General features: G+C 36.1%; 1 protein-coding gene across 1 annotated transcript in view; it reads right to left on the reverse strand.

Moving 5' to 3' along the window:
* Window positions 1–24,900, reverse strand: part of DOCK3 (dedicator of cytokinesis 3) — a 412,216-nt gene that overhangs the window by 310,875 nt on the left and 76,441 nt on the right. The window contains exon 3 of the mRNA XM_060161726.1: window positions 22,050–22,090. Within this exon, the coding sequence (XP_060017709.1) occupies window positions 22,050–22,090 (41 nt within the window). The remainder of the gene's footprint in view (window positions 1–22,049; window positions 22,091–24,900) is intronic.

Genomic DNA, 24,900 nt, shown 5'->3' on the forward strand with positions numbered 1-24,900 from the left:
CAGATGCAGGGTACATCAACTTGATTGTGGAGATTTAATCTGCTGCTTCTGAAGCTGCTAGGAGAGATTTCCCTTTCTCTTCTTTGTTCTCACAGCTCCTGGGGCTCAGCTTTGGATTTGGCCCCACCTCTGTGTGTAGGTCGCCGGAGGGCGTCTGTTCTTCGCTCAGACAGGACGGGGTTACGGGAGCAGGTGCTTCGGGGACTCTGGCTCACTCAGGCCGGGGGTGGCGGGGGGGATGAGGGAGGGGTACGGAGTGCGGGACGATCCTGCGGCTGCAAAGGCCGGCGTGACGTTGCACCAGCCTAAGGCGCGCCGTGCGTTCTCCCGGGGAAGTTGTCCCTGGATCCCGGGACCCTGGCAGTAGCGGGCTGCACAGGCTCCCCGGAAGTGGGGTGTGGATAGTGACCTGTGCTCGCACACAGGCTTCTTGGTGGTGGCAGCAGCAGCCTTAGCGTCCCATGCCCGTCTCTGGGGTCCGCACTTTTAGCCACGGCTCGCACCCGTCTCTGGAGTTCCTTTAAGCAGCGCTCTTAATCCCCTTTCCTCCCGCACCAGGAAACAAAATGGGAAGGAAAAGTCTCTTGCCTCTTCGGCAGGTACAGACTTTTCCCCATACTCCCTACTCCCTCCCGGCTAGCCGTGGTGCACTAACCCCTGCAGGCTGTGTTCACGCCGCCAACCCCAGTCCTCTCCCTGCGCTCTGACCGAAGTCCGAGCCTCAGCTCCCAGACCCGCCCGCCCCGGCGGGTGAGCAGAAGATGGCGTATTTTTTAAATACTCTTTGGCCCACACCACTATCAGTAATAAACTCAATCTATACCACACAAACCCATCAGCAGCTGGACTACAGTAATGCATTTTACAGTTTTCAGTGTACAGATCTTTCACCTCCTTGGTTAAATTTATTCCCAAGTATTTGATTATTCTGATGCTACTGTGAATGGGATTGTTTCCTTTATTTCTTTTTCAGATATTTCATTGATAGTGCATAAAAACACAACTAAATTCTCTGTGTTCATTTTATATCCTGCAGTTTTACTGAATGTATTGATTAGTTCTGTTTCTTGGGGGAATCTTTAGGATTTTCTATATATCATATGCAAACAAATAAAATTTTACTTCTTTACTCATTTTGATGCCTTTTATTTCCTTTTCTTACCTGACTGCTCTAGCTAGGACTTCCAGTACTATGTTGAATAGGCGTGGTGAGAGTGGGCACCCTTGTCTTGTTCCTCATCTTAGAGGAAAAGTTTTCAACTTTCACCACTGAGTATGACATTAGCTGTGGGCTTATCACATATGGCCTTTATTAGATTGAGGTGTGTTCCTTCTAAACCCAATTTGTTTTCAGTTTTATTCATTTAAGGATGTATTTTGTCAAAAAACTTTGCATATATTGAGATGATCATATGATTTTTATCTTTCATTCTATTGATGCAGTATAGCACATTCACTGAGTTGTGAATGTTGAACCATCTTTGCATCCCTTGCATTAATCCCACTTAATCATGGTGTATGACCCTTTTCATATGCTATTAAAACTGCTAATATTTTGTTGAGAGTTTTTGCATCTATATTCATCAGGAGTAATGACACGTATTTTTCTTTTCCTACACTGTCCTTATGTGGCTTTGGTATCAGAGTAATGCTAGCCTCATGAAATGAATCTGAAAGTGTTCCCTCCTCTTCAATTTTTGGAATAGTTTGAGAAGGACTGGTATTAATTCTTCTTTAAAGTTCAGTAGAATTCACCAATGAAGTCATCTGGCCCTGAACTTTTCTTCGTTAGGAGGTTTTTTATTACTGATTCAATCTCCTTACTGATTATTGGACTATTCAGATGTTCTATTTCCTCGTGATTCATTCTGGATAGGTTGTAAGTTTCTAGGAATTTATCCATTTCTTCTAGGTGGTCCAATTTGTTAGCATACAATTGTCATAGTAGTCTCTTATAATCCTCTATTTCTGTGGTTTCATTTTCAGTACCTCTTCTTTCATTTCTCATTTTGAGTCTTTTATTTCCTCAGTCAATTTTGTTTATCTTTTAAAAGAACCAGCTCTTAGTTACATTAACCTTTTCTCTTGTTTTTTGGTCTCTTTTTCATTTATTTTCACCCTGATCTTTGTTATTTCCTTGACTCTGCTAAATTTGGGCATAGTTTCTTCTTCTTTCTTCTAGTTTCTTCAGATGTAAAGTAAGGTTGTTTATTTAACATCTTTTTTTTTTTCTTACTGTAGGCAGTTATCACTATAAACTTCCCTCTTCAAACTGCTTTTGCAGTATCCCACAGGTTTTGGCATACTGTGTTTCTGTTTTCACTTGTGTCGAGATTTCTTTTTAATCTCTCCTCTGGTCCATTGGTTGTTCAGAATGTGTTAATTTTCATATATTTGTGAATTTTCCAGTTTTCTTGCTGTTTCTGATTTCTAGTTTCATACCACTATGGTCAGAAAAGATACATGGTATGATTTCAATCTTCTTAAATTTGCTAAAGCCTTGTTATATGACCTATTCTAAAGAATGTTCCATTTACAACTGAGAAGAACATGTACTCTGCTGCTGATGGATTGAATGTTCTATATATGTCTCTTAGTTATATTTGGTCTAAAATATAGTTCAAGTCCAACATTTCCTTGTTGATTTTCTGTCTGGATGATCTATCCAGTGCTGAAAATGGGGTGCTGAAGGCTCCTATTATTATTGTATTGTTATCTACTTCTCCCTTCAAATCTATTAGTATTTGCTTACTATATTTAGGGGCTCCATTTTGGGTGAACATATATTTAAGACTGTTATAACTTCTTGATAAATTGACCCCTTTATCATTATGTAATGACTTTCTTTGTCTCTAGTTAATTTTTGGCTTAAAGTCTATTTATCTGATATAAGTATAGCTCCCTGGGCTCTCTATTAGTTTCCCCTTGCACGAAATATCTTTTTCCATACCTTAACTTTCAAGCTACATGTGTCCTTAAAGCTGTAGTAAGTCTCTTGTAGGCAGCATGTAGCTGGGTCCTGTTTTTTTTAATACATCAAGCCACTCTAGGCCTTTTGATTGGAGAATTCAATCCATTTACATTTAGAGTAATTATTGATAGGTAAAGACTTACTAATGCCACCTTATTAATTGTTTCTGGCTGTTTTATGGTTCCCTTATTCCTTTCTTCCTTTCTTGCTGCCTTCCTTTATGAATTGATGATTCTTCCACTGTGGTATGCTTTGATTCCCATAACTTTATCTTTTGTGAATCTACTGTAGATTTTTGCTTTGTGGTTACCATGGACATCAAAGCCACCAGTAATGTATTTTATATATTGGCTCATAATAAACTATAACCTATGCCAACAGAGAAATCTAATATGTGAAAATATGGGATTGAAAATAGGATAAAACACACAACCACATATAACCAAACCTAAATGATGACAACTGGTTATCTGTAAGGGAAGAATTAATAGTAAAAAGTTTAAAACACACAGAATTAGCATATACTTCTAAGAAGATGGAAGAAGACATATTTTTCACTATTCCTCCTGCTAAGTACAATGTAAAACTCTGGACATTATATATATATATATATATATATATATATATATATATATATATATATAAAACATGCATATGGATACACAAAATATACATAAAAATATACATCATATGTCATATATATAACATGTGTGTCATATATATATATATATATATATATATATATATGGACATAAAAGTATTTTTGAAAACTGGAAGACTCTGAAAGGTGAAGAGAAGAAGGCAAACCACTGGGGTTGAGATGCAAGAAATAGCACAGTGGTGAACTCTCTAGATTTTCTTTTACCTTATGTATCCACTACTTGAAGTTAAAAAAGCTGGAGACCTGGAAACACCAAAAGGCACAAACAGAAAAAGACCCTAAAAAACCCTGTTCTTTCTAGTTTAAGAACCAGGAAAGGATCCACCTATCAAAACAAAAAACTTTTCAATAATAACCACTATATTGCTTCCAAATACCACCCAAAAAAAGCAATGGCCCAACTCCCACCCACACAAGCAAGGTCAATTAGAGGGACTGAACTTTGACCCTCATCAGGCTGTAATGAGGCACCCAAACTGGTACAGTATCAGAGAAAACCAAGTTGAGAGCCAAGACCTTCTATGCCAGTAGGCAATAATAAGCCACCAGCACTCTGGCAGTGGAGACTACTGTTCAGGGGGCACCTGAACTTCTACCCCTAACAAGTATTAATGAGATTCCCTACATCACCCTGCTGTGCTGGTATAAGAAGAGGCCAAGGGGAGAGCTGAAACTTTCACCATCACTCAGAAATAACAAGACCACCACCCTCCTCCTGGTGTCATTGAAGGCCACATGGGGAGCAGTAAGGAAGTACTACAATGCCTTCCAACCAGTGAATAATCAGTGGAACACTAGTAGGAAGCTGGAATTCCCACACAAGGAAAAACAAGGAGCCTTCACCCTTTGGTGTCAACAGAGGCTGAGTGGGAAACATGGGATTCAAACCCCCTTGGCAGTAATGAGGTAAAACCCCTCTTCCCTCTGCAGAAGCACTGTCACAAAGAGCCAGGTAAAATTGAAGGTTTAAATAAAATACAGAGTCTCATAATACCCAAAGGTCCAGGCTTCAGTTGAAAATCACTCATCATACCAAGAACCAGGAATCAAAGGGCATCAAAGGGACATGGATCCTACTAACTACTTCATGGACTCCATCAGGAAGCCTGTCCATGAGCCAATGGAGATGCCTCACACCTGCAGATCTTCCCAACTGGCCCATGAGCATCCCCAATGCTCTGCACACTCCATCACACTCCCTAACTCTGTGGCCAGTTCCCTGTGCACACCACCAAGGGTGGTAATGAGTGCAAGCCTTTGTACATGGCTACTAAGCACATGCAGAAAGCCATTCAATTCTGCAGAATTGGGAGAAAGCACATAAACTTAAGCATGCAGCACCACCCTAGGTGAAGCAAACAAGAGACTGGCAGCAACCAGCCTAACTTTGCAGGATTGAGAAAAAGCATACAATCTTAGAAATTCCACCCCAAAAAAGAGAACAAGAAGTGTGGAGTAGGTGCATACATAGCAAAGGTCTAAGAAAGCCTCAGAATAACCAGCAGGGCTGACAGAAGATACTTCTCTACCGAAGAGAGTCAGTAAAAATGAAGGAGGTGACTGCTTCTTCAAATGGAAAGACAGCAAAGCAAGACTTCAAGGAACATGAAAAATAAAGCAAACATGATATGATAAAAAGAGGACACAACAACTTTCCAGTAACCAACTCCAAAGAAATGAATCTGTGATGTGTCCAATAAAAAAAGTCAAAACAGTTGTTTTAAGAAAGCTCAACAAGGGAGGGAGACGCAAGAGGGAAGAGATATGGGAACATATGTATATGTAAAACTGATTCACTTTGTCATAAAGCAGAAACTAACACACCATTGTAAAGCAACTCTACTCCAATACAGATGTTAAAAAAAAAAAAAAGAAAGCTCAACAAACCACAAGAAAACACAGAAAGATCATTCAATGAAATCAAGGAAACAATACACAAATAAGAAGTTTAAAAGATGTACAGAAATCATAAAAAAGAACCAAATAGAAATTCTGGAACTGAAGATTACAATGAATTTAATGAAAACTGCAACAGAGAATGTCAACAGCAGACATGATCAAAAAGAAGAAAAACTTAGTGAGACTGAACACAGGAACCTTGAGGTCATCCAGTCAGAAGAGAACAAAAGAAAAAATTTTAAAGAGCAAAAAAAGTCCATATGAATTACAGAATACCATAAGGGGAAACAGTCTATGTAGTATTGCAGTTCCAGAAAGACAACGGAGGGAGAAGGGTTAGAGGGCTTATTTAAAGAAATAAGGGCTGAGAACTTCCCAAATCTTGGGAGATTTGGACATCCAAGTTCATGAAGCTAGGTCTCCAACAACATTCAACCCAAAAAGGTCAATTCCAAGACACATTATAATAAAACTGACTCAAATCCAAGATAAAGAGAATTTCAAAAGCAGCAAGAGAAAAAAAGGTTTGTAACTTATCAGGTAAACCCAATAAGGCTATCAGTAGTACTCAGCAGATATGCCAGGCAAGGAAACAGTGGAATAATACATTCAAAGTACTGAAAGAAAAAAATTGCCAACTAAAAATACTGGCAAAGATGTCTTTCAAAATTGGAGAAATGACTTTCCAAGACAAAAACTGAAAGAGTTCATCACCACTAAACTTGCCTTATAAGAAATGATGAAAGGAATTCTTCATCTGAAATGAAAGGACATAATTAGTAACACCAAAGCATGTGAAAATACAAAACACAGTGATAAAGATAAATATATAGTTAAATTCAGAATACTCTAATACTGTAATATGGCAACACATTAATCAATTAACTAGGGGGTTTCCCTGGTGGCGCAGTGGTTAAGAATCCGCCTATGAATGCAGGGGACATAGGTTAGAGCCCTGGTCCGGGAAGATCCCACATGCCATGGAGCAACTAAGCCCATGCGCCACAACTACTGAGCCTGCGCTCTAGAGCCTGCGAGCCACAACTACTGAAGCCCACGTGCCTAGAGCCTGTGCTCCACAACAAGAGAAGCCACCACAGTGAGAAGCCTGCGCACCGCAACAAAGAGTAGTCCCCGCTCACCGCAACCAGAGAAAAGCCCGTGTGCAGCAACAAAGACCCAATGCAGCCAAAAATAAAATAAAATTAATCAATTTACTATAAAGGTTAAGAGACAAAAGAATTTAAAATAACTATACCTACAACAATTTGTCAATAGATACATAAGAAGATGTAGATTGTGACATAAATATAAAATGTGGAAAAGAGGAATAAAAGGGAAGAGTTTTTATATGAGTTTGACATTAAGATGTTATCAGTGTAATAAAACAGACTGTTGTAAGACATCTTATGTAAACTTCATGGTAACCATAAAGAAAAATCTGCAGTAATACACAAAAGGATGGCATTAGTAAGTGAATTAAATTCACCAATCAAAAGGCATACAGTCACTGAAAGAATTTAAAAATATAACCCACCTATATGCTGCCTACAAGAAATTCAACTCACCATTAAGAATAAACATAGGCTCAAAATTAAGAAATAGAAAATGATATTCCATGCAAATGTAAATCAAAAGAGAGCAGGGGTAGCTATACCTATATCAGACAAAATATACTTCAAGTCAAAAACCAGACAGCATAAAGAATGATTATTTAATGACCAAGGGGTTAATTCATCATGAGAATATAAAAACTGTAAATACATATGCACCAAACAACACAGCACCTAAATATATTAAATACTAACAGAGCTGAAGGGAGAAATAGACAACAATATAAAAACAGTAAGGGATTTCAATACACACTTTCAACAACAGATGGACTTTAAAACCAGGAAATCAGCAAGAAATCATCAGACTTAAATAATACTTTAAACCAAATGATCAGAAATACACAGAACATTCTATTCAACAGCAGCATTCTTCTCCTACACACATGGAATATTCTCCAGGAGAGATAACATGTTAGGACACAAAGCAAGCTCAAGTCTTAACAAACTCAAGAAACTGAAATTGTATCTTTTCTAACAACAATAATATGAAACTAGAAATAAATTAACAGGAAGAAAACTGGAATATAAACAAATAGGTAGAAATGAAACCACACCATCCTGAAAAACCAATGTATCAAAGCAGGAATCAAAAGAGAAATCAGCCTGTGTCCTCTAAGATGGGCGGATAGCACTTCCCTCAGGGTCCATGCATGAGGAGGGCAACAGACATGTCTATGGCAGGCGTAGCAGTAACTCTTAGCATGTGGCCTGTCTCTGGTTGGGTTGTAAATTCAGAAGGCAGGACCAAGACTGTATTCCTCACAGTCACATTGGGACAAAGCAGAAACTAACTTTTTGCATCTGAAACCATCTTACCCAGCAGCCCCCAGGCAGGTTTACCTTAACATCGTTCTTCCTGCTGCCCGTCCTGCTCAGGGCTCCAGAGACGTAGGTCCCAGGGCTTCCACTGATCATCCGCTCCTGGGAGTTTTTTGTAAACCCCACTTACTGCTTTTAAAATTGTGTGACCAGTTCAACCATGTAGGAAACAATCCTGAAGTCCACCACCACGTAATCACTGTTGATGCTGTGATGCTGTATTCTTCTAAAATGCACATGTGTGTTTGTGTGTGTTTTTTAAAACAGGTGTCCAACTGTATGTATGGTTTCTATCCAGCTCTTTTCACTTAATGTGAATTTCTGTATCATTAAATATTTTTGAGAATGTGGAAAAAAAGAGAAATCAAAAAATAACTTTACACAAGTAAAAGTGGAAACACAACATATGAAAATTTATGGGATGCATGAAAAGCATTTCTAAGATGAAAGTTTACAGTGATAAATGCCTACATTAAGAAAAAAAGAAAAACCTCAAAAAACAACCTAACTGTATATCTCAAGGAAATAAAAAAAAAAGAACAAATTAAGCCCAAAGCTAGGAAAAAAGATCAGAGGAGAATAAATGATAATAAAAATAAACATAAAATAAACTTAAAACAACAGAAAAGATCAAAGAAATTAAGACCTAACTTTTTGAAAAAATAAACAAAATTGAAAAACCTTTAACTAGACAAAGACAAAAAGAGAAAAGAATCAAATAAATAAAATTGAAAATAAAAGAGGAGACACTACAACTGATACAACAAAAATACAAAGGATTGTAAGAGACTACTATGAACAGTCATACATCCACAAACTGGATGACCTAGAAGAAATGGATAAATTCCTAGAAACATACACCCTACTGAATCATGAAGACAGAAAAAATCTGAACAAATCAATGACAAATAAGGAGAGTGAATCAGTAATTTAAAACCTCTCAACAAAGAAAAGTCCAGTACCAGATGGTTTTACTGGTGAGTTCTACAAAGATTTAAAGAAGAATTAATACCAATTCTTCTCAGAGTCATCCAAAATAACTTAATAAAAGGGTACAATTCCAACTCATTTTACAAAGCCAGCATTACCTTGATATCAAAACCGGACAAGGACACCACAAGAAAAGAAAATTACAGGTCACTATTCTGATGAACATAGATGCAAAAAAATTCTCAACAAAATATAAGCAAATAAATTTCAATGTGACATTCAAAGAATCATACACTGTTATTAAGTTGGATTTATCAGTCAAATGCAATGATAGTTCCACATATGCAAATCAATAAGTAGGATACACCAGTTTAACAAAATGAAGGATAAAATCATATGATCATCTCAATAAAGGAGGAAAAACCATTTGACAAACTCAACATTTCCCTGATTATTAGTGATGTTGTGCCTGCTGGCCATCTGCATTTCCTCTTTGGAAAAACGTCTATTCAGTTCTTCTGCCAATTTTTTAATTGGACTTCTTTTATAATGTTGAGTTGTATGAGCTATTTATATATGTGAGATATTAACATATATCTTATCAGTCATATCACTTGCAAATATCTTCTCCTATTCAGTAAGATATCTTCATTTTGTTGATGGTTTCCTTTGCTGTGCAAAAGCTTTGAAGTTTAATTAGGTCCCATTTGTTTATTTTTGCTTTTGTTTCCTTTGTTTTAGGAGACAGATCCAAAAAAATATTGCTGCAATGTATGTCAGAGAGTGTTCTGCCTATGTTTTCCTCTAGGAGTTTTAATAGTATCCAGTCTAACATTTAATCCATTTTGAGTTTATTTTTGTACATGATGTTAGAGAATGTTATTTCATTTTTTACATGGAGCTGTCCAGTTTTCTATGCACCAATTACTGAAGAGACTGTGTTTTCTCCATTGTATACTCTTGCCTTCTTTATCTTAGATTAACAGACCGTAAGTGTGTGGGTTTACTTCTGGGCTCTCTATTCTGTTCCACTGATCTATGTGTCTGTTTTTGTGCCAGTACCATATTATTTTGATGACTGCAGCTTTGTAGTATAGCCTTAAGTCAGGGACCATGATCCCTCCAGCTCTATTCTTCTTTTTCGAGATTGTTTTCGCTATTCAGGGTCTTTTGTGTTTCCATATAAAGCTTAAATTTATCTGTTCTAGGTCTGTAAAAAATGCCATTGGTATTTTGATAGGGATTGCACTCAAACTCTAGACTGCCTTGGGTAGTATAGTCATTTTAACAATATTAATACTCCCAATCCAAGAACATGGTATATATCTTTCCATCTGTTTCTGTCGTCTTCAATTTCTTTCATCAGTGTCTTACAGCTTTCCGAGCGTGGGTCTTTTACCTCCTTGGGTAGGTTTATTCCTAGGTGTTTTATTCTTTTTGAAGCAATGATAAATGGGATTGTCTCCTTAATTTCTCTTTCTGATAGTTCGTTGTTAGAGTATAGAAATGCAACACATTTCTGTATATTAATTTTGTATCCTGCAACTTTACGAAGTTCATTGACGAGCTCTAGTAGTTTTCTGGTGGCATCTTTAGGATTTTCTATGCATAGTATCATGTCACTGGCAAATAGTGACAGTTTTACTTCTGCCTTTCCAATCTGGACTCCTTTTTTTCTTTTTCTTCTCTGACTGCTGTGGCTAGGAATCCAAAACTACATTGAATAAAAGTGGTGAGAGTGGACATCTTTGTCTTGTTCCTGATCTTAGAGAAAATGCTTTCAGCTTTTCACCATTAGGTACGAAGTTAGCTGTGGGTCTGTCATATATGGCCTTTATTATGTTGAGGTATATTCCCTCTATGCCCACTTTATGGAGAGTTTCTATCATAAACAATATTGAACTTTATCAAAAGCTTTTTCTGCCTCTACTGAGATGATCATATGGTTTTTATTCTTCAATTTGTTAATGTGGTGCATCACACTGATTGACTTGCAGATACTGAAAAATCCCTGCATCCCTGGGATAAATCCCACTTGATCATAGTGTATATCCTCTTAATGTATTGTTGGAGTCAGTTTGCTAATATTTTGTTGAGGATTTTTGCATCCATGTTCATCAATGACACTGGCCTGTAATTTTCCTCTTTTATGATATCTTTGTCTGGTTTTGATATCAGGGTGATGCGGACCTCATAGAATGAGTTTGGAAGTGCTCCTTCCTCTGCAATTTTCTGAAGTATCAGAAGGATGGGTGTTAACTCTTCTCTAAATGTTTGGTAGAATTCACCTGCGAAGCTATCTGGTCCTGGACTTTTGTTCGTTGGGAGTTTTTAAATAACTTATTCAATTTCATCACTTGCAATTGGTCTGTTCATTAGAAAATATGAAATAGAAATTTTTCTTCCTGGTTCAGTCTTAGGAGATTGTATCTTTCTAAGAATTTGTCCACTTCTAGGTTGTCCATTTTATTGGCATATAGTAGTTGATAGCAGTCTCTTATGATCCTTTGTATTTCTGTGGTGTCAGTTGTAACTTCTTCTTTTTCATTTCTGATTTCATCGATTTGGGCCCTCTCCCTTTTTTTCCTGAGAGTCTGGCTAAAGGTTCACTTATTTTGTTTATCTTTTCAAAGAACCAGCTTTTAGTTCACTGATGTTTTCTACTGTTTTTTTAGTCTCTATTTCATTTATTTCTGCTCTGATCTTTATGATTTCTTTCCTTCTATTAACTCTGGGTTTTGTTTGTTCTTCTTTCTCTGGTTGCTTTAGGTGCAAGGTTAGGTTGTTTATTTGAGATTTTTCTTATTTCCTAAGGTAAGCTTGTATCACTGTAAACTTCCTTCTTAGAACTGCTTTTGCTGCAGCCCATGGGTTCTGGATCATCCTGTTTCATTTTCATTTGTCTCTATGTATTTTTTTATTTCCTCTTTGATTTCTTCAGTGATCCACTGGTTGTTTAGCAGCATATTGTTTAACCTCCCTGCATTTGTGTTTTTCTGCAGTTTTTTCTTGTAGTTGATTTCTAGTCTCATAGCATTGTGGTCGGAAAAGATGCTCGATATGATTTCAATTTTCTTAAATTTACTGAGGCTTGTTTTGTGGCCTAGCATGTGACCTATCCTGGAGAATGTTCCATGTGCACTTGAAAAGAATGTGTACTCTGCTGCTTTCAGTCCAATCCTAATTCTTGATAAACAATTTCTGTAACCTTGTGGGTCTTGCCTTTATAAGCTTCCCCCATTTTGTAGTCCAGTGGAATACAATTCAAGTGCTGTCTTGGATTTATGCTTCCTGGGCTGCAGTCCTAACAAACCCCAAATAAACTTTTTTTTTTTTTTTTTTGGCCTCAACCAGGTCTCTATTCTTGGAATTCTTGGTTAATGATATCCTAGTTTTGATATGGTACTATAGTTTTCTAAGATGTTATCAATAAAGGAAACCAGGCAAAGGATACACTGGATCTGTTTATATTATTTATTATAAGTGCACATAAATCTTTAATCATCTCAAAAATATAAAGTATAATAATGGAAGAAATTTTTGCATATTGGGGTATGGGGAAGCCATTCTGGCTTATACATGATTTGGCCTGAAATTTATGTCAACTAGAACAGCCTGGCTTACAGTCTGTCAAACATACATTGCATATCTGCTTTCACCATTAAAGAAAAGAATGCATTATCTAGAAGTAAAAAGAATGTCCACTTTGAAGACAGGGATAAATGCCTCCCTTCTTATGACACCAATGCTAGTACTGCTTCGAAGATAAGGTTTTCCTCCCAGATTCCAAGGTCATACTGACTCACTGTGTACGAGCTAATTTGTCTCTTTTGAAACCTTGAAGGAATGGAGCCCTGTCATGTTTGATGCAGTTCTTTGTTCTTACAAGATATAAAACTGTGCTGAAAACCATGCTTCCCTGGAGTGCTTTGGTGGAGGCTGCACTCCAGGCTGGTCCTCAGCTTGGCTCGAATAAAACTCTCTTCTATTCCTTATGATAGAATGTTTACTTAATATTTCTCAACAATAACAACAACAGGATCTGTCTCCATCAAAAACAACTAGAAGTCTGAAATATATGCCAAATGTTTTTAGACACTAGACAACCAGCAGCACAGGAATGTGATCTTGGGAGAAGAGAAACAAATTAAATGAGTCATACAATTTTCCAACACTTTTTGCCTGGAGGCCTTTATTGATCAGAGAGTGACAGCACAGAGTAAGCCACTGTCACTAAGATTAAAAGCCAAACACCAGTAGGAGAAGGCTGAGAGAGCTGAATTTTGTGGGGCAGAAAACAGAAGGGAATCATGAAGAGAAAGAAGTACAGAATTCTTCAGAGAGATTCCATTGAGTATTTAGCTGAAAACTAAGCTGCAGTTACAGAGAGTGAGACTCTATGTGGCCAAGGAAAGAGTAACTAATAATTGACAGCTATAAGCTGAACAATTCCTAGAGCATACCTAAGACTGGTACACATTAAAGTTCTAATCGACCACAATGGAAAGAGCTCAGTGAACACATGGTTCTTCAAATAAAGATCCAGTAACACTGCATATTAAAAGTAAGGTCAAACAGGGGCTTCCCTGGTGGTGCAGTGGTTAAGAATCCGCCTGCCAATGCAGGGGACACGGGTTCAAGCCCTGACCCGGGAAGATCCCATATGCTGCGGCGCAACTAAGCCCGTGTGCCACAGCTACTAAGCCTGAGCTCTAGAGCCCAAAAGCCACAACTACTGAGCCCACGTGCCACAACTACTGAAGCCTGCAGGCCTAGAGCCCATGCTCTGCAACAAGAGAAGCCACAACAATGAGAAGCCCGTGCACTGCAATGAAGAGTAGCCCCCCACTCACCGCAACTAGAGAAAGCCCGTGCACAGTAACAAAGACCCAACACAGCCAAAATTAATTGATTAATTAATTTTAAAAAGTATATATGCTGATTATCCTTTAAAAAAAAAAAAAAGTAAGGTCAAACAACCCCAGAGTAAGGGCTACTACAGGCACACTCTAACAAACCTTAAGGATCAAGCTGAATTACAAGTAAATTAAGTGCCTGCAAAAATGAATTCAATTTTTTTTAAAAGATGACAAAATTCAGATCAAGAAATTCAACAATATAACTTCAAAATTCTAGAAAACAAAACAATTTCCAGATATGTAAAAATTTAAACCATAACCAGGAGAAAAAGCAGTTAATAGCAAGAGACCAAAAATGATATATAATGGGAACTAGCAGAAGTTTACAGTGCTATTAAAATTTCTCCAAGATTTAAAAGAAAACATAAGGGAAGTGCTATCAATATACAAAATGGAACAAAATGGAAATAACAGAGCTGAAAAACAGAACATCTAAATGAAAACGTTCATTTGAGGTGTTTAATGGCAAATTAGATACATGAAAGAAAGAGTAGCACACTTTAACACCTAGTATTAAAACTATCCAAACAGACCTGGGGGAAAAGACCGAAAAATAAATTAAATTAGAAGTAGAAATCTTTGAAATATTATAAAACAGTGTAACATATGTGGAACTGGAGAACCAAAGAGAAGTAGCAATATTTCAGGAAATCATTTAAAAATTTTTCTAAATTAGATGAAAAACACAACCCACAGATATAGGAAACTCCATGATATAAATTTGGATGAACACACACATACACACACACACCAAAATATATCATAAGCAAATTGCCCAAAACAATGATAAAGATAAATCATAAAAGCATCCAGAAATCAAAACAAATATTTAAAAACACTATAGTACAAGAAACAAAGATAAGAATTAATAAAGACTTTTCATTAGAAATACTATAAAGCCAGAAGACAATGAACTGACATATTTAAAGGGAATTGTATAAACCCACGCACATATTGTCACCTTATCTTTGATAAAGGAGGCAAGAATATACAGTGGAGAAAAGACAGCCTCTTCAATAAGTGGTGCTGGGAAAACTGGACAGGTACATGTAAAAGTATGAAATTAGAACACTCCCTAAAACCATACACAAAAATAAACTCAAAATGGATTAAAGACCTAAATGTAAGGCCAGACACCATCAAACTCTTAGAGGAAAACATAGGCAGAACACTCTATGACATAAATCACAGCAAGATCTTTTTTGACCCACCTCCTAGAGAAATGGAAATAAAAACAAAAATAAACAAATGGGACCTAATGAAACTTCAAAGCTTTTGCACAGCAAAGGAAACCATAAACAAGACCAAAAGACAACCCTCAGAATGGGAGAAAATATTTGCAAATGAAGCAACTGACAAAGGATTAATCTCCAAAGCATACAAGCAACTCATGCAGCTCAATATCAAAAAAAACAACAACCCAATCCAAAAATGGGCAGAAGACCTAAATGGACATTTCTCCAAAGAAGATATACAGATTGCCAACAAACACATGAAAGAATGCTCAACATCACTAACCATTAGAGGAATGCAACTCAAAACTACAATGAGATATCATCTCACACCAGTCAGAATGGCCATCATCAAAAATCTACAAACAATAAATGCTGGAGAGGGTGTGGAGAAAAGGGAACCCTCTTGCACTGTTGGTGGGAATGTAAATTGATACAGCCACTATGGAGAACAGTATGGAGGTTCCTTAAAAAACTAAAAATAGAACTACCATATGACCCAGCAATCCCACTACTGGGCATATACCCTGAGAAAACCATAACTCAAAAAGAGTCATGTACAAAATGTTCATTGCAGCCCTATTTACAATAGCCAGGACATGGAAGCAACCTAAGTGTCCACTGACAGATGAATGGATAAAGAAGATGTGGCACATATATACGATGGAATATTACTCAGCCATAAAAAGGAAGGAAACTGAGTTATTTGTAGTGAGGTGGATGGACCTAGAGTGTGTCATACAGAGTGAAGTGAGTCAGAAAGAGAAAAACAAATACCCTATGCTAACACATATATATGGAATCTAAGAAAAAAAAAAGAAAATGGTCAGAAGAACCTAGGGGCAAGACGGGAATAAAGACGCAGACCTACTAGAGAATGGACTTTAGGATATGGGGAGGGGAAGGGTAAGCTGGGACAAAGTGAGAGAGTGGCATGGACATATATACACTACCAAACGTAATGTAGATAGCTGGTGGGAAGCAGCGGCATAGCACAGGGAGATCAGCTTGGTGCTCTGTGACCACCTGGAGGGGTGGGATATGGAGGGTGGGAGGGAGGGAGATGCAGGGGGCAAGATATATGGGGACATATGTATATGTATAACTGATTCACTTTGTTACAAAGCAGAAACTGACACACCACTGTAAAGCAATTATACTCTAATAAAGATGTTAAAAATAAAATGAAAATAAATAAAGGGAATTGTATACCCAATGAAAATATTTTTGAAAAATAAAGGTGAGTAAATCCAAAGCAAATAAAATGAATAGAATAAAGAGGAGAAATCTGTGAAACAGACCAAAAAAAACCTTTTAAGTCAAAAGTTAAGTTGAGAGGATCAAAACAACAAAAATCTAAATAGATTTGACCAAGAAAAATAGAGGACACAGCTCCCTAAAGCCTAGAATGAAAGAGGGATCATCACTAAATGTCTTACAGACATTAAAAAATAAATAGCATGAATATCTAGGACAATTCAAAAATATACTGAAATAGAAAAATCTCTTGCAAAATACAACTAATCAAAACTGAGAGAATGCATTAGACAAAGATACTGAAGATAGACTATAAGCCCCAACCAAAAACAAAAAAAAATTTAATGACAAATTAGACTTCCTCAAAATTAAAATCTATTCTTCAGGACACAACAGTAAGAAAATGAAAAGGCAAACCACACAGTGAAAGAATATATTTACAAGGACTTGTATTCAGAGTAGAGTATTCATATAACTCAATAAGAAAACAACCCAATAAAATATAGGTGAAAGATATGGACACTTCACAGAAAAAAAAAAAAGAGGTTAAAGGACAATAAACATTTGAAAAGGTGTTCTACCTCTTTAGTCGTTAGGGAAATAAAAATTAAAAGCAAAGCAAGAGACCACTAGCTCATCCATTAGAATGTCTAAAATTAAAAAGACTGAAAATAAAAAGTGTTGCTGAAAAAGTGGACCAATTGAAAGTCCGATACTTAAATTTATACTTAATTTTGGTTGGGTTCCCACCATTAACTGATAAGAAGTACTCACTGTGCCTCAACTATCTCTACAAACAACATGGTTTATGCTGCTGAACGCCTGCTTTCCTTCCAGGAATGTGGAATTTTGTTACATGCTACACAGAGGTTGCATACAGGACCAGTGCCTGATAAAAACTCTGGCTATGAGTCTCAAGCAAGCTTGCCTGGTTGGCAACATTTCATATGTGTTGTCACAATACTCCTGGGGGAATTAAGCTTCTCCTGTATGACTCCAATGAGAAAGGACTCTTAGAAGCTTGTGCCTGGTTTCCCCAGACTTTACCCCATGCACCTTTGCTATTTTGATTTGTATCCTTCCACGGTAATTATTCACAGCTGTGAGTACAATTACATAATGAGTCCTTTGGGTCCCCAGAGCAAATCTTCAAGTCTTTGGGTCTTGAGGGCCTCCAAACACAACAACAAATAAGCATGACACAAAATATCACCTAGCCTTCACTTCCTTCAACTCCCACCATCTTCTCCCCCACTGACAACAACACAAACACACTAATAATAAGATCCATTAATGGAGAACACTTAAAATGTAGCTATTAGGTAAATTCCAGATCACAAACCCACATTTCAGTACAGAATAACCATGATAAAATGTCAATTTTTTTTTAAGTTTTCAGTTAGGAGAGCTCCTACTGATGATAATTAGCACTTTCCTTCATTAAAAAAAAATCATTAGATTAGGTCTCATTATGACTTGGTGTATGACCAAGTCTGTATTAAAATGAACCATCACAGCTACAAAGTAAGTTGAGAGACTGAAATGATAATGTACCACAAACTACACATATTTAAAGTGTAGAATTTGATGCTTTGGCATATACACACACCAGTGAAACCATGGCACAATTAAAATAATGACATTTGAATCACCCCCCAAAGTTTCCTCATATCTTTTTGTAATCTATCCCTCTCTTCAGGGATAGATTGGCAGGCAACCATGTAACTGGTTTAAGGCATTATAAATTACTAGCATTTTCCAGAATTTTACCTAAATCAAATTTGAAATGTTCATCAGTCCTCCACTCACAAAATCACCACTACAGCCTTATTTATATTCCCAAGAATCTACATCTACTTCCTTCCTTTCACCCATAACCTACTGTGGTAACTACTCTACCTTCTCTCTAGCACTCAACCCACTAGACTCTGGCTTTCTGCCACTATCATCCTATGACTACATGGGATTCTCTAAAACATCACCAATGGCCTTCTGTCAAACACAATGGCCCCTACTCAGTACCCATTCTATTCTACTAGACTACTCTACAGTACTTGAAATCATTAATTACTCTGTTTTTTAAAAACTTTCTTTTCCTTAGCCAGCTATGACCTCCAGTTCTCAAACTCCATGTGCTAGTACCTCTTTTTCTGTCCTCCAAGATGCTGGCAGTCTTTAAAGTCTCATTTCCAGCCCTATGTTATCATAGCAGTTGTTGTTATAGCAACAGAAACAAATATTTACTGTACTGTTACCATATGCTAGGAGCTGTGTTAAGAGCTTCATATAAGCTCATTGATTTCTAACAATTCTACAAGATAAGTAATGTTACACTCATTTCAAATTACATACAAAATTAAGAGAGAATAGTATATTGAACCTCCACAAACCTACCACCCAGCTTCAACAATGATCAATGTTTTGCCAACCTTGATTAATTAATACCCACGTACATATTCTTACCCACTGCCATACTTTAGAGCAAATTTCAGAAATTACCCATAAGTACTTAAATATGTATCTTTAACAGGTGCTTACTATTTCTCCAATAAACTCTATTTCATGGTTATACTGTATGGCAAGAGTGAATCTGTGCCTCTGTTACACGCCTGTTGCCAAAGAGACATAATCCAAATTCCTTAGGATTCCTTACAGTCTTTGGTATGTAAGACTCTGTAAATATGGATCCGATGTACCTTTCCTGCCTTACCATCCATCACTTTCATCCAGGCACTATGCCCTAGCCAGTTTTGGACTATGTTCATTCCCTGAACATGCCTTGCAATTTCACACCTCTATACCTCTGTTTTTGCTGTGTAAAACATTCAATAATGTCCTGCTCCTATCTGGCAGAATTCTAGGTATCCAGTTGACAATTCCTGTATAAGAACTGATCCTGAAACCACAAAATGAAAGTAAATATAAATTCTCTTGAATTTCATTCCTTTTCTCTTGGGCATATGCTTTATAAAATGCACAAAATTATCATCAAATATATGTTCTCCTTTTCCTTAATTTTATCTTATTCTCCTACTTTTTAATTCACAAAATTTAGTATTACATATTACCTGCATATTATACTTCTCTTAAACTGTACAATTTTAATATATGGTCACAAAAATATATAACTGAAAGGGCATTTTATAGTAAAACTTTTTATACAAAGAAATGCTTTACCATTTACTAATTATTTCTGAATGCTATCTAGTTCAGACACTATTTTATTTGGGCTATTTCAAGTTTTATTATTAGTATAAATTGTACATAACTAAAGACATAGTTTAATAAGTAAACTTTTTCATTTTTCTTTAGCCACTAATAGCTATGAAAAACCTATTGAAATTTCTAATTATTATGATCATAATATTAAGATAAATAAAAGATATATAGGGATGCATTTTTTAATCATTCTATGTGTGTAAAATCACTAAATGATTATCTTTTACAAACATGAAAGAATTTTCAACATAGTTCCATAAAATACCACTGCCACAGGGTGAAATTTAGTTAATACTGTATTTCCATCTGTTAATTTTTTTAAGTTTAAGAATATAAATACTAGCTATCACGAGGTATATATATACATGTCGCTAATAAATGCTACAGTAATCTAAGATTCTAGAATGGAGTTGGTATTACCAAAATACACAACCTCAAAAGTACTACATTAGCCTAAACTAAAAAAGTTAAAGGAGTCTGATCAGACAAAATGAGCTCTAACATTTCTTTTCTTTTTTTCTTTTTATTTTTTGGCTGCGCCACTCGGCTTGTGGGATCTTAGTTACCCAACCAGGGTTTAAACCCGGGCCACCGCAGTGACAGCACCAAGTTGTAACCACTGGACCGCCAGGGAATTCCCTCTAACACTTTAGATTAGTGTCATCTGGTTCCCTCATTTTGATTAGTTTATCAAATCATTGCTAAGATTAATCACAAAATGGCCTCTCCCACAGGCGCTAAACACCTTTGTTGCAGGAAAAATAATTTGGAAAATAGGTATGAGATTCTGAGCACTTCTCCTTAACTCTAAAATAGAACTCTGATTAATCTGCTGGAGAAGCCACATGGAAAGATAGAGACCTTGAGGTTACAACATGTAGCTATTTTGGTGATCCAGCAGAGGACAGCCTTCCAGCCATCCCTGCCAACATACCACATATGTGAGTAAACCCTTTTGGACATTCCAGCCAGCTGAGCCCACAGATAACTGTAGCCACAAGTGGTGTCACCTATACAGAATGATGATTAGTTTTAGTCCACTATATTTTGGGGTGCTTTGCCACACAGCAATAGATAATATTGTAAGGGTATCATCATTAATGTCCCACTTAACAAGGTTTTCAAGCCACACACTCTGCATCAACTGATATTTTAAAGACAAAAATAAAATAATTTCAAAGACCACTGTCTCCACACTGATCCCCAAACCCTAGTATTTGAAGCAAGGTGGTGGGGTGGCTAAGATCACAAATATTAATAAAAATAAATAAATAGCACGTAATATCACAAATTACAGCTTTCCAATCATTTATAAGATTTCTCATTTATTCAAGTTTTAAATTTTTGACAATTTCAAATCAAGGTAACAAACATAAAATACAAATAGAAGTTATTTCCACATGAGCCTTCCTGAGATGGAAATAACACCTGAAAGTGTGTCTTAAAACTAGAGACACAAGGTAAAAAATTACCTACGAGCAGTGGTTCTTAACTGGGTCAATGTTACCACCACCACCCCACCTACCTCCCACCCCCCAGGGCCAGGGCCTTTGGCAATGTCTGGAGACATTTTTCACTGCCACAACTTGAGAGGAGATGTTAGTGAGTGGAGGTCATATATGCTGCTAAATTTCTTATAATGTACAAGATAACAAAGAATTATCTGGCCCAAAATGTCAACATTGCCAAGGATAAGAAGCCCTAGCTATGAGGAATGAAAGTATGAAGATATTGTCTTCTTATGATCACTACCTTAAAAACTAATGAAACAAGTGATTCTACTGGCAAAATTGATGATTGCAACTCTGAAAATTTTTATTTTTTAATAAAAGTAATGTGATAATTTTGGTATTTTCTACATAAGAAAAAGCATAATACACTAAATATTAAGCCTACAAAAAATATATAAGAAAAACTGATAATATAAAGTAAAGCAGAAAGAAGTTTTTGCAAATGCATTACTGGAAAAAAATGTTGCTACATGTATTACAACTACCAATTAAAATATATTTTGTTTGATCAAATTACTATTAATTGGTAATAGAATAAACACATAAATCTAGTCCATAAAATAAGCATTTGGCACTTAAAAGTCTTATTTAAATTCATATTTTAACAAGAACATTATGATCAACAGAGATGTATCTAACTGAACATTATTTTTAAAGTTTTTTCCATTTTAGAAATAAACTCATCTAACTAATCACATGACTATACAGGACTAGGCCTATGAAAAAGTCAATGTACTTTTGTCAACTATTTTAAGGAAAAAATATTAAATGTCCTAAATAGGCTTTTTCAAAATAAGTTTTGCATCTATTACCATACACACCCTTTTCTGTCCTTTTTAAAAGGTCATTTTAATACTGCTGAGACAGAGTAGAGTCTGATACAGTTCTATAAAGGAAAGAATGAGTGTGGTTAGTGTAAAAGATTCAAAGACCGACAAGTAAGAATTGTTTTTATATCAAACAAATATACTTAGGCTGCTTTCTACATTAGAAAAGGTAACAATAAACTTTTCATTACCTTTACATTTGGCTTCTTTGTTGAAACTCCTCTATACCAACCTAAAACAAAGCATACAAAAGATATTAAAATCATATTGTTGTCACTTTCTGTAAGAGACATTATTTTTAGGATAATTAATTAATGCAAAACTTTCTAGTAAGTTTTAGGCACTTTATGCCTTTATTAAGCGTAGTTTACTCCAAAAGAAATAATCTTACAATAAATACAACATTCCCAATTTTCATCAAAAAGTACAAAATCCCTTTCAACTGAATAAGACAAAAAAAAAAATTAGAAAAGATTTCAGAGGACATATATTCAACTCCTTGAAAATTCCCAGAGGAGACCGTTAGGGGTTAGGAAAATGCCAAAATCATATAGCTTTTTTGGTGGCAAATAGGGAGTACAGCCCAGACTTTCTATTTCCTGGTCTCACTGACTCTCCCATGCACTAAACTACACCACCCTCATTTCTTGGCTTTCCAGTTGCTGAAGTTGACATCAGTGCTTCATTTATTCCCTCTCACCATTCATAAACAGCAATAACAATGAAAGTTAAAATTACACAATAAAAACAATTTTCAGAGAAAGGAAATTTTTTTACCAACTTTTCTTAAATCCAATCTATTATTTTCAGAGGGTTGCTATAGTTTCTCTACTTGGGTTTAAGGGGAAACAACTCCAATGAGTAGAAGAGGAAGCTAAGAGTTATATTTAAAGGAGGAATATGAAGAAAAAAGAAAGAGGAGATTGTTGATGATAGCTAATATTAACTGAGAGCTTACTATCCTTAATTCCATGTTCTGAAATTGAGTTGTTCCGTGTATTAACCTTTAAGTCCCACAACAAAGCCATGAGGAAAACAATCAACTTTTTCTCCCCTGAAATCATAACAAACAATAAAATAATACCCTTACTTCTGTTTAGTACAACACATGAGATCATAAATTTGAATAACTCAATTTACACTTGAGAGTCTCAATATCTTTATTTTTGGTAAGTGATAACCTTACCAATGTGACACTTTACCATATCTTAAACAGGATAAAGAATGACATCAGCAGGTATGGCAGAGTAAGGACTGCCAAAAAAACCCTATCCTCAGTAAAATCAATAATAACACTGGCAAACACTGTCAATATCAACTTTTTCAGAACTCTAGAAGCAAACTAAAGACTTGAAATATTCCAAAGAGTATTTATTCAAGAAATCTGAATCTCAGTCAGAACCCTCTTAACTTGCCCTATCCCATCTCCCTCTCCACAGCCCTGTGTTAAACTTGAAAACCAGTCCCACATTCACAGGGAAAACCAGAAAACTAACAGCCCCTGAAGAGGACGGAAAAGAAGAAATGCAGGAAGACCTAAATAAATGAAGAGGTTTACCATCTTCACGAATTATAAAACTTAGCACTGTTAAGATATCAATTATCCCTAAAATGATCTATAGATTCAATTCAATCCCAATCAAAATCCCAGAGAAATTTTTGGTAGGGTATTAACAAGTTCTAAAATTTAAAAGGAAGACAAATGACTACTATAATAGTCAAAACAATTTTGAAGAAAGAAAAAATTTGAATGACCCACACTACCTGATTTTAAGACTTAATATAAACCTACCATAATTGAGAGTGTAATACTGGCTAAAGAACAGACACAGAGATCAATGAAATAGATTGTAAAATCCAGAAATTAACCCACACATAAACGAACAATTGATTTTTGACAAAGGTACAAAAGCACTTAAATGGAGAATTGATAGTCTTTCAACAAATGGTGCTGAAACAATCAGACATACATATACAAAAAGAAAAAAAGAACCTCAACCTATACCTTGCACTATAAACAAAATTACCTCAAAATATATCTAAAAGTATAAAACTTATACAAGGACAACAAGAGACCATTTTTGTGATCTTGTGGCTAGACAAAGATTTCTTAAGCACACTCCATATAAGAATAAATTTTTAAGGTTATACTCCATTTATAATTATAAAATATTGCCTATACTCCCAGTGTTGTACAATATATCCTTGTACCTTATTTTATACCTAATACTTTGTACCTCTTAATCCCCTACCCCTATATTGCCCTTCCCCCCTCCCCTCTCCCTACTGGTAACTACAAGTTTGTTCTCAATTAACAAATGGGCAGAGACCTGAACAGATACCTCTCCAAAGAAGATATACAGTTGGCAAATAAGCATGTGAAAAGATGCTCAACATCATATGTGATTCAGGAACTACAAATTAAAACAATGAGATACCACTGCACACCTACTAGAATAGCCACTATCCCAAACACTGACAACACCACATGCTGATGAGGATGTGGAGCAACAGGAACTTTCATTGCTGATGGGAATCCAAAATGGTACAGCCACTTTGGAAGACAGTTTGGCAATTTCTTACAAAACTAAATGTACTTTTACCACAAGATCCATCAGACTCACTCTTTGGTACTTACTCAAATGAGTTGAACACTTATGTCCACACAAAAACCTGCACATGGATGTTTATAGCAGCTTTATTCATAAGTGCTTAAACTTAGAAGAAACGAAGATGACCTTCAATAGGTTAATAGATAAATAAAACTGTGGTACATCCAGACACTGGAATATTATCCAGGGATTTTTAAAAAATGAGCTATCAAGCCACAAAAGGACATGGAAGATATTTAAATGCATATTACTAAATGAATAAAGCCAATATGAAAATGCCACACAGTGTATGATTTCAACTATATGACAATCTGGAAAAGGCAAAACCATGGAGACAGTAAGAAGATCAATGGTTGCCAAGGGTTAGCAGGGAGGGAGGGATAAATAGGTGAAGAGAATTTTTAGGGCAGTAAAACTACTCTGTATAATA

This window comes from Lagenorhynchus albirostris, chromosome 10, assembly GCF_949774975.1.
Source record: "Lagenorhynchus albirostris chromosome 10, mLagAlb1.1, whole genome shotgun sequence".
Classification (NCBI taxonomy): Eukaryota; Metazoa; Chordata; class Mammalia; order Artiodactyla; family Delphinidae; genus Lagenorhynchus; species Lagenorhynchus albirostris.